Raw genomic sequence first — 10709 nt, 5'->3', positions numbered from 1 at the left:
CCTGAGGCTAGAACTCAAGATCTGTGTATTATTCCTGAGCTATTCTTTTGCTCAAGGCTAGTATTCTACCACTTGAGCCACAGCTCCATTTCCAGCTGTTTTGATTGAAGATAAGAGTCTCATAGAGTTTCCTGGCTTGGGCTGGCTTTGAACCACAATCTTCAGATTTCAGCCTCCTGAGTAGCTAAGATTCCCAGTGTGAGCCACCAGTGCCTAGCACAAAAAATTATTTTAGATGAAATATATCTGAAAATGGTGAAGTTAAAGATGTGGGATAAAGCTGAGAAAGCTATTGTCAGGCTCCTTAAACAGAATTGGCCATCTACTTTAGAAGTGAAATAAGACAAATCTCATTAACAGCTACTGTAATTCCTTCATTTCCCTGTGCATATATCCAGGATCCCCAAACCCTAGTGCAGACGACAGAGAAAGTAATTCTATTAAAAGAAACATTTATTCTTGATTTGCTATTAGAGTGGTTATTCCCATCACAGGATGTGTTATACTGAAGAAATTTTTAAACAGAAATTTGAGTTCCTTTATGAATGTTTTCCTTCTTGTAAATGCTGCAAAAGCACTTCTTTTCAAACATGAATTAGCCTTCAAGGTGTTCAAAAATATGAGAGCATGTACAAATATCTGGCATGCTTGCTTGCAGGTAAAGCTTGGATAGGACTTTGGCATTTTGGAGGGTGCAGGGAGGAAGAAAGTTTCTGGACTCATAACTGTTCTCTGAAGGCTGTAATCTTTTGAGGAGGTCTGTTATTCTCATAGATCCATCCCACAGTTGAACAGTAACTCGGGCGAGGAGAGATAGCTTCTTGCTGTGAGTCCGAGGTAGAAGGTTGTTCTTTGTTGAGCTTTGTCCAGTCCTGCAATTCTTTCTCCTGACTCATCCCCATGTCCTGAGGTACCTGTCTACATGCCAGTTTCTTCTCCAATAGCTTTCCAAGAGTTTCCATTAGCTCATGGGCTTCAGGAGGCCCACAACTCATAAAGAGAGCTTTATCTTTCTCAGATCTTTCCTCTCCTGTGCTTTTCTTCCTAAAATGAATCCACTGAAAAAATTGCCTTATTTTTTTTCTGAAGTTGCTTTCAGAAGGATTCTCTGCTTTCCTTTCCTGATCATCGTGGCTCTTACTTGTTGCTGTGGATATCTCTAACCCCGAGTCCTCCCTTATAAATTCTTCTTTTTTGGATTCTGGTGAGATCAGTCTTCTCTCAGGTAGTGTGTAACATTTGCCCTGGAACTTGGCATGCTTACCAGTGTCCCATTGCTCTGTATTGCGCCTTATGCCATCCAGGTAAGTATGCAGTTCCTGGAAAGCTTCCACTTCCCCACTGGAGATACTGTTGTCATAAGACAACGATGATTCAGAAGTAAGGCTGCCTGAAGGAAAGGACATGTCACTGGAAGAAGACTCATCCTGGTTATGTGACCCAGTATTCAACTTAAACTTTAGTGTAGGATCTTTCAGAATTGATAGGCTTATTGGGTCATATTCAGTGATCAAGGTAGTTTCCACTTTACTTAAATGTGTATTTGTCATTTGTGTACTTCCCAACTGGTTGGGTTTTGTAAAATGTTCTAGATTCTCATGCACCATATTTTGTTTTCGAAGCACTCCTCTTCTGTGGTGAGAATTCCCATCCTCTGATGTATGCATAACTCCATTTTGTCTCCTACACTTTGGGCTGTATCTGTTGGCTAATACAGTTTTTTTCTCATTAACTCTGTCTATATCGGAGGTTGGAAAATGTTCTGAGATTTCCCCCATGCTTTTGTCCTGAAGCATTTTTTCTGTGTGGCTAAAACTTACCCTTTCATCTCTTGGATTAGGCCCAGCCACATCTTGCTTTGTGAACTGCCCTGGACTGTATCTACTTTCTAATTCACTTTCATTCAGATTCACTTTTTCTACGGTATTGTGTGTACAGAGCAAAAAAGTCTGATCTACAAGCTCATGCTCAATATTAGAAGGTAATCGTGTCAGGAGCCCATGTCCTTTCTGATCTACATGTAAGTTGGCAGAGAGAGAATGACGCAAGATAGGGATTGAATTTGTTGTCCCTACCACATCTTCTTGAAAAGATGTAGCACTGCGTGCAAGGTGCCTGGAGGTTGAGAGGAAGTCAAATTGGGGAAGGGGCCATGTTTTTGCTTCTCTCAACATGTAGAATTTAATAGATTCAAGAACCTTGAGGGGAAGGCCCCACCTCTGACTCATCTGAAACCTTATAATATGGGCTTCTAGCATCTGTTGTGTTTTTTGATCAAGAAAGGGAAGTTCCAGTGTAGTAACAGAGCAGAAGCTTCTACTTAATAGTGGTAGCAAATTTGTTTTTTCCATATGTGTATGAGAACTCCCAGAATGAGGTACCATATTGTCACCAACCAGCCACGAACGACACACCATCAAAGGAATCTGACCTACACTGATCTGCCAAAATTTTCTGATCATGTGCAGCCTAAGAATGCTTCTTATTTGAAGCTCATTCAAATTATTCATTGGGAGCCTTAGTAATGTATTACCTGAACTATTCCTTGAATTATACACCCATTTATTTTGTCTCTCAGGTGCAGCTGTTGGACAGTTTAACACATAGTATTCTGAATCCATTGGTAAATTATTTAATGGGTATTTCCCTAAGATGTGTCCAAGATTCTGTGCTGTATCCCTTCTCAGCTGCGAGCTTGTAGCAACACTCTCATAGAAAGTTCCCAGTTGACTCACTTGACTCTTCCTTTGGTCATTGCAAATATGGCCGTGACACTCAAAGGGTTGCAAGGAAACAGGATTGCAATTGTGGTGAGCTATCTGTGTTGAATTGCATTGTGGTTCCATTAGTACCAAAGACCCTGGGCTGAGATAGGCCTGGAAGCACCAGGGTGGGATTAGCCTATTTGGCACATGGAGCTGCAGGTTCTGGGGTTCACAAAAATGGCCAGAAAAGGCAGACACTGGGACATAGGATTGTGGGGTTTGCCTCACAAATTTTACATTGGAAGCTAGAGGGCAAATAGATTCTTGACGATTTTGGACCTCAGGAACTGAACCCCATGAACTATCTTGATGTTTCTGTACCATGTGACATTCCAGGTATTGATTTCCATTTAAGGTGACAGGGTTATTCCTGTTCTGTGGACTGTGGGAAGGATTTCCACAGGGTGGAGAATACAGTGGTATCGTGAGAAGAGGAGGGTTCGCACAGGTATGGAAATGGGTCCGTGTAAAAGGTAGAGTCTGAGATTGTGTCATGGGTTGGGTATGCACATTGGCCAGAGGAAGAGGGATGGATTGAGGAAGTGGTGGTGGTCGTCTGCCCTGCATTTGGGCTACAGGATCTTTACAAATTTCATTGAATAAGATAAGATGAGGTTCTATTGAGCCACCTTCCCTAGACACCAAGAACGTAGCCACTATTGACTCACTGTGCAGAGATGGAAGACCCCAGAAAAGTTGACTGTCTTTCTGCTCTAAATTCTTCCCCATGGTCTTCATATATAGGAGCTGCTGATGAATTCCTAAATGCTCTGTTTTGCCTTTCATATCCCAGTCAGTTTGGGGGGCTATGGTATCCTGCTCACCAACAAGAGAATGCATAGAGTACCATGAAGATGTCAATTGCTTTTCTGACCACTTTTGTTCAAAAACTGGTCTATCATCCTCCTTTCCTGCCTTTTCCAAAGTTTCAAAAATCGTTTTCTTCTTCTCTTGTCTCTTTAAAAGTTCCTGTATATTAAGGTCAAGAAAGGGAATATGTCTGTTCTCCACATGTGATGCATTAGAGTGTCTCCAGAAATAGGAATCCGGAGGATGGAAGGAGACATTTTCTTGCTGAAAATCACAGTGTGGCAATCTTGGGAGAAATGTGTTCTTGTTATGAGCCTGCCACCAAGAGAATTGAGAAATCTCCATGTTTTAATACTCTTTGCCTTTGATCGTTGGGACATAAAGAGGACATCAGCAGGACTACCTACCAGAAACAAAATGGCCTGTGGTTAGAGAATAGAATCTGTTCTCTTGAGTGTGATGTGTTGAAGGATGAAGATGCATGCAGTTAGCGAGGGAAACTTGGGATGAAGGAGAGGGCTAAGCTTTTGTGGTAGAGAGTTTGTTACCCAGTTGTGAGGATGAAAGAAATTCAACCAAACAGGAACGTGATCTGGTTAAGTGAGAGGATGGAAGGGCAAGTCGAGAAAGCTCAGGCAGAGAAGCTGGCATTAGGTCTGGAGGAGGGATTTCTGAGTAAGCAGAGTGCAGAGGAGGTGATGACTGAGTCACAGGAGTATGTGAAGAGCTGTGGGAGCCAAAGGCAACAAAGAGGGCACATAATTTAGGAATGCCTGTGAAAGCAAATGACTGGCCCCAGCAGTTGTTTTTATTACATACCTTATGAATGGGATTGGCATGGTGTTGAAAGGTGGTATTTCTACACTGGCCTGGAGGGCTGAAAGAGAGAAAACACAAAGCTGTAGCCAAATGGAAGACATGGGAGCCTAGCAGAGTAAAGCCTGAGACCTTCTTTACTTTCTCCCATGTTCATTGTCTCTCAGTTTTCTATAATCTCTCTCCAGGAGCTTCCTTTTCCTAGACAAGTAGCACTGATAACCCTAGTATAACAGAACATATAAAATAAAGGGCATAGAAAAAAAAGACCAATCACTTTTTCAGAACATAAAGAAGCTTCCTGCTGCTCTTCTTTTTTCCATGTATTTTTATTGTAATTAATTGAAGGGTTACATTATATTCACCAGATAGAAGGTGCATTACTTAATAAACATTGGTACCCTTTCTCATGTCTTGGTCTACTTCTATATGGCAATTTCTCTGACCTAGACAACCAGGAGAGTGATATACATAATGAAAGTAGAGACATACAGGAGTCCATTTATGGGAATCCCATGTGATATTTAAATCAGAAAGCACCAAGAATCAGGGACAAGATAACTACAATTTTTTGTTTTGGTGTTTTTTTTTGTGCTTGCTAGGCAGGAGCTCTATCACCGGAGTCATACCCATAGCCTTGGCTTTGTTTTATTTTTTGTTTGTTTGTTAAAATAGGGTTTTTTGTTTGGGCCTATGGTGGCCTAGTCAGTGATTATTGAATTTGTATTTCCCACACAGCTGGGATGACAGAAGAGTGCCACCACATTTATCTCTATTTTTTTTTGAGATGGGATCTAAGTTTTGCCTAAGTAGCTGGCTTGACAGGCAGCTGCACTTGGTGAGGTTATGAGGAAAGTTCACATACTTATGTGGCTTCATTTATAAAGTACTGTGATACTCAGAATCACCACAGGAGGTTACCGCAGAGATGAGTCTGAGCATCCCAAAATAAAGCATGGAACACAGAAGTTGTGACTCCAAAGCAACCACTAAACTTTCCTTGCCAGGCTATGTGTTCCTCACTTGACCAGCACCCACTCTTCAGGCTCATCACTGCTTCATGCCTGTGGCTGGGCAGAATACAGACTGAGAAGTGTTGAGTTTGACTGCCCTTCCTCCTTACTTCTCCTCTACAGGCTTTATTTTCTGAAAGACACTGCTTAAAACTGATGTCTTCAGCTGAGCACTAGTGGCTTATGCATGTTATCTTAGCTACTCAGAAACTGAAATCTGAGGATTGTGGTTCAAAGCCATCCCAGTGATCCTCTTCTTACCTTCAATGAAAGAAAACCGGAAGTGGTGCTGTGGCTCAATTTGGTAACAAAAAAGCTCAGGAACAGCACTCAAACCCTAAGGAAGTTCAAGCCTCACAACTGACAAAAAAAACCCCAAATATTCATATCCTCAGAGATGATCAACCTAGGATCTCATCGAAAGACAGGCAAGTCACCTTTGAGGTGCTAGGTCAAACAAGTGGCACCTTACCTTAACATTTCCTACCTTTCTTTTCTTGGTTCTTCCCTGATGCTAAGAAGAAAAGAAACATAAAGAAGCTACTCTTAGGAAATATAGATATCCATTATCTAAAAATAATATTATTCCCAATTTTAAATAATAGTTTATTCCTTTCTTGATTAATTTTATAAGATGATCAGATTTTTCAATTTATTTTTTTTGAGAATCTAAAAGAAGGACTTGAGTTCATACTTGAAGTTTAGTCAGAAGTCTCTCCTCTCTAGATTTGCCCAACATGGAGGAAGGCTTGGTGAAAATGCTTGACATTAAGTGAAACATAGGATCAAGTGGTACAAAGAGTCCATTCCCCTTTAGAGCACTTGTAATCTGTAACTAAGATAAGTCAGAATCATGGAATTGGTGCTTGGAATCCCTCATACCCAGATTAGTTGGCTGTGAACTGCAAATGTAAACATTATCCCTACCTGAATCTCTAGCCTTGCCTGATCTATTGCTCTAGAAGAATGATCTCCTGGTCTTTCCTAGACTTCTTATCTCTGATATCTCTCTGGGCCAATCAAAAGTCATCTAGCAATGTGAGAAGGTGAATAGGAAGCTAAAGAATCATCCTGTGAGAAAAGAGTCAATTATGGCATTAAGGAGCTTTGGAAAACTGAATAAGGTAAAAAAAAATTTTTTAGTGCTATCAGAGAATGGAGCTCCCAAGTAAAACCACCTCCCACCTCTTCACAGAAAGCATAATCAAGGCAAAATCCAATGGAATCGTAAACTGGAAAGAACATTTAAGTGGACAATTTGATGAATTGCCAAAGAATGTTTGTGAACTATCATTAGAGTGAGGCTGCTCCATAGGTTTTAATCTTACACAGTTTCCTACATTTTATTTCGTGCAAGATTCCCCGTCAGGCTCTCACAGTGAAGATCCATGGGAAAACCTTCATATTTCCATCAGGAAGAGAGAGAAGGAACCATTTTCAAACAGACCCCAATTATTCTCTTTAACAGGAGCCTTCTTAGTAGAAGACATCAACACTAGGTGCTATGTCATATGGGAGAAGGAAAGTTGCCTATCTCCAGCCTCTTCTACCCACCCTGTGTTACCATAAGATTCAGAAAAACAAACCTAAAGTCACGAATGAACCCCACTGCCCAGGGACTCATACCTACTAGAAATAGGAGATTTAAACCCAACATGAGCTGTGTCATGAATGCTCTACTTAAGGAAGTAACCTTATGAAAAACTAAAGCACCAGAGATAAAACCTGGGTACTAGAAGAAATTTGAAACTCTGATGGTTATAACTATAGAAAACATTAAACACAGCCCAGTTCCTAGGAACTTAACATAAATTCTACCACTAGTAGTTCCTATTAATGGCTTTCAAAAAATCAAAACAACAACAGAAAACTCACAAAGTGCCCAAGGCTATTTCCTGGGATCCTACAAAATAGAATGATCACATGTTTTATCACTGAAACCAAGACCTCTCTGGGAGTGAAAAAGCACATTGCTAGGTGCCAGGGTCTTACAGCCATAATCCTAACTTACTCAGGATGCTGAGATCTGAGGCTTTTGGTTTGAAGGCAGCTACAGGTGGAAAATCAATGAGACTCTTATATCCAATTAACCATCAAAAAAGCTCAAATGGTAGAGTGCAAGCCTTGAGCAACAAAGCTAAGGGACAGACAGTTCCCAAGCCCCAAGTTCAAGCCTTAGTACCATATCATTTTGAGCCACAGTGCCATTTAAAATATTCTTGTGATTAATTGGAGATAAACATCTCACAGACTTTCCTGCCTAGACTTTGAACAGTGATCCTCCGAACTTAGCCTTCTGAGTAGCTAGGACTATAGGTGTGAGTCACTAGTGCCTGGCAGGAATTATTTTAAAAACACTGAATACATATAAATAGAGAGTAAGACTGTAAGAATGGTCACCATGGTATGGGAAAAGGAAATGGGAAGATAAATAGGAAAGAATACTCAGCATCATGTTATATACCCTAAAAATACACAGTTAGAACTTCTAGAAAAAGGGATCCAAATAAAATTAAACAAAATTCCTGTTTAAGATAACGTAAAGGAGAAAAAAAGGGATAATAAAAAGGAAGATTGGGTATAATGAATATTAAAGTTGAAGATATGAGATAATACTCTTAACATATAAATCCTATAGATATTTGCCATGAAATATTGCCATGAATCAAAAGAAAACAGGCTGACTGTGGTGGCTCATGCCTGTAATCCTAGCTACTCAGGAGGCTCAGATCTGAGGACCAAGATTCAAAGCCAGTCCAGGCACAAAAGACCTAAGACTCTTTTCTCCAGTTAACCTCTTGACAATGGGAAGTGGGGCTTGGATCAAGGGTAGGGTGGTAAGCCTTGAGCTGAAGAGCTCAGGGACAGCACCCAGGCCCAGTTCAAGCCCCATGACCCACAAAGGAAAAAAGGAAAGGAAACAGAAATAGTATTAATTTCAAGCAAAGCATACTGAAGAATAAGAAAAGTTACCAGTGATAAAAGAAGTATCAAATAATAATGAAGGGTTCAATTTTCCAACAACATAAGGAAAACATTGTGTATATATCTAATAACAGATTGTCAAAATGTATGACAAACTGTTAGAAATAGGAAAGGAAATAGATGAACCTACTGATACTGTTAACAGCTTCAACAAACTTTATAACAGAAATTGAAGCTTGGTTGTGCTGCAAATCATCAGGACATAGTCTGAAACAACACATTCAATCACTTGGATATCATTAATATTATCAAATAATCTCCCCAAGCTGAACAGAATACATAATCATTTCCCCATGCTCAAGTGGTACATCCTCCAGGATATAACACATTTTGGGAAATAAGCTATGCCTTAATAAATAAAAAAGAACAGTAGCCATATGAAATATGCTTTTAGGCCAAAAGCTGTTAAAATAGAAATCAGTAAAGGAAAGGTAGTTAGAAAATCCCAAAATGATCTGAGATTAAACAAAGCATTAACTCATTGATCAAATTTTTTGAGAGGTTTAAAATATGTAAAAGTAAATAAAATGAAAATGCAACTTAGAAAAATGTGTTGGATGCACCAAAGGTAGTGTTTAAAGGGAAGTTTATCACATTAAATCCATGTATTACACTCGGAGCAGCTCTAGTTTTATTACCTGTTTGATATCTCTCTGTTTCTAGGCTATTGGGAAATACAAATTCCTCTTCTGTTAGCACAGAGAGAGAAGGAGAAACCCAGACAGGAAGTCGGAGATAGGAATACTCAAGAAGTCAAGTTGAAGTTCAGTTATGCTGTGGTATGGCTTCGAGGTCAAAGAAGAAGATCCACATCAGAATCCAGGCACTGAGTACACATTCTAAATTACACACAGTTCCACGCCACATCACAGAGCCTGAGCAGAAAGCAAAGATTCTTAAGGCTGGTGGTGGAGAAAACAACATAAGGGAATTGAACCTACAGCTTCCCTCCATCACCCAGATATGCTAATCTGTTCATCCCTCTTGTGTCCTATAGATGCCTTCACTACACCCTTTCAATAGAGTGTGTTTACCTCAATATTTTAATCATTCTACCTACTACCTAGATATTATAAGAGATCCTTTTATTGCATTGTGATCTCCCTTTGGATAACATGTAATCTTTGAAAGCTTTGCATGCTCAGGGACTTACAAGTTCTATTCTGCTCTCACCTACAGCTCCTCAAATACACAATGCTTTTTACCTGCACAAAAACAGAAACCTTGAACACAAAACCCCTTGAGATTTCTCAAGAGGTTCAGTGATAATGCTAAAAGCCTGTAGAGAGCACAGTACTTTACACCAATGAACAGAATCCAAAAAAGCATAAAAGGGAGACGACACAACAAACATTTTCAACATGTTTTCAATCATTCTTTCTCTCTCCAACCCTGCTTCCTCCTCATTCTGCCTTCCCTCTCCCATAGTTTTGCATCAGTTGTACAGAGCAATTGTACATGTCCAAAGCCCACACAACCAGATCCATCCTGATGTGAGGGGTAGGCTTCACCTTAGCATCATGGGTCTTCTAATTAGGCTGATTGAACTTCATTTGGCAAGGCCCTTTGCTTTAAACCACATTTATGGTTACTTTATGAGCTTTTTCCTCCATCTACTTTGTAACTTTTCACCAAAATTTCCATTGGTTCATATAGAGAGAGAGATGTTATTTTGGTGGCTATTGTATAGTATATCTATTATCCTTTCATATTATTTGTTCACTTAACCCTTAAAACTCTTAAAACTTATGTATTTACAGCCAGGCTCTGATAGTTCAAACCTGCAATCCTCACTATATGGGATACTGAGGACCAGAGGATTGCAGTTCAAAGCTAGCTAGAGCAGAATCCCAAGTTAGAAGGGACGCTGAGATTGGGAGGACTGCAGTGGCAGGACAGCACAGTCAGGAAAATCCATGAGGTTCTTCCTCCATGGCGGAAACTGGACCGTGGCACATTCCTGTGATCCACGATGTAGGCAGATTGTGGCTCAGATGCATACCTAGACAGGAACAAAACCAAACCAAACGAAACAGTGAAAAACAGAGTTGTAAGCAGTATTGCACCTGAGGCCTCCAAATTCCAGCTCCAGTACCACCAAAAATAGATCTTTTAGCTTCAGAAGTTTATAAACTGGTTAAGCCCTGTGTTGTTCCCTCATAGTATTGTTTAGCCATCAGGTTTGATGAATCCACCTTCACCCCAGACACCCAATCCTTGCTTTTTCTTACAATGAAAGCTTACCAGAAATACTAGACTGTTCTTTGTCCTGTCCTGCATGCGTAGCTTCTCCATTGTCTTGTCAAGCCGACTTCCTCCC

The 10709-nt window shown here is 40.2% G+C and overlaps 1 protein-coding gene across 1 annotated transcript in view; it reads right to left on the bottom strand.

Moving 5' to 3' along the window:
* Nucleotides 1-600: 600 nt before the first annotated feature.
* The window catches only part of LOC150064800 (spermatogenesis-associated protein 31D1-like), a 17281-nt gene continuing 7172 nt past the window's right edge, over nt 601-10709 (bottom strand). The window contains exons 2-3 of the mRNA XM_090329019.1: nt 4395-4452; nt 601-3581 (exon numbers count right to left, since the gene is read on the bottom strand). Of these exons, the coding sequence (XP_090185145.1) occupies nt 720-3581; nt 4395-4452 (2920 nt within the window). The 3' untranslated portion in view covers nt 601-719. The remainder of the gene's footprint in view (nt 3582-4394; nt 4453-10709) is intronic.

The sequence above is a fragment of the Megascapheus bottae genome, chromosome 3, assembly GCF_031878675.1.
Source record: "Megascapheus bottae isolate mThoBot1 chromosome 3, mThoBot2.hap1, whole genome shotgun sequence".
Classification (NCBI taxonomy): domain Eukaryota; kingdom Metazoa; phylum Chordata; class Mammalia; order Rodentia; family Geomyidae; genus Megascapheus; species Megascapheus bottae.
This window is presented reverse-complemented; position numbering and strand designations above follow the sequence as displayed.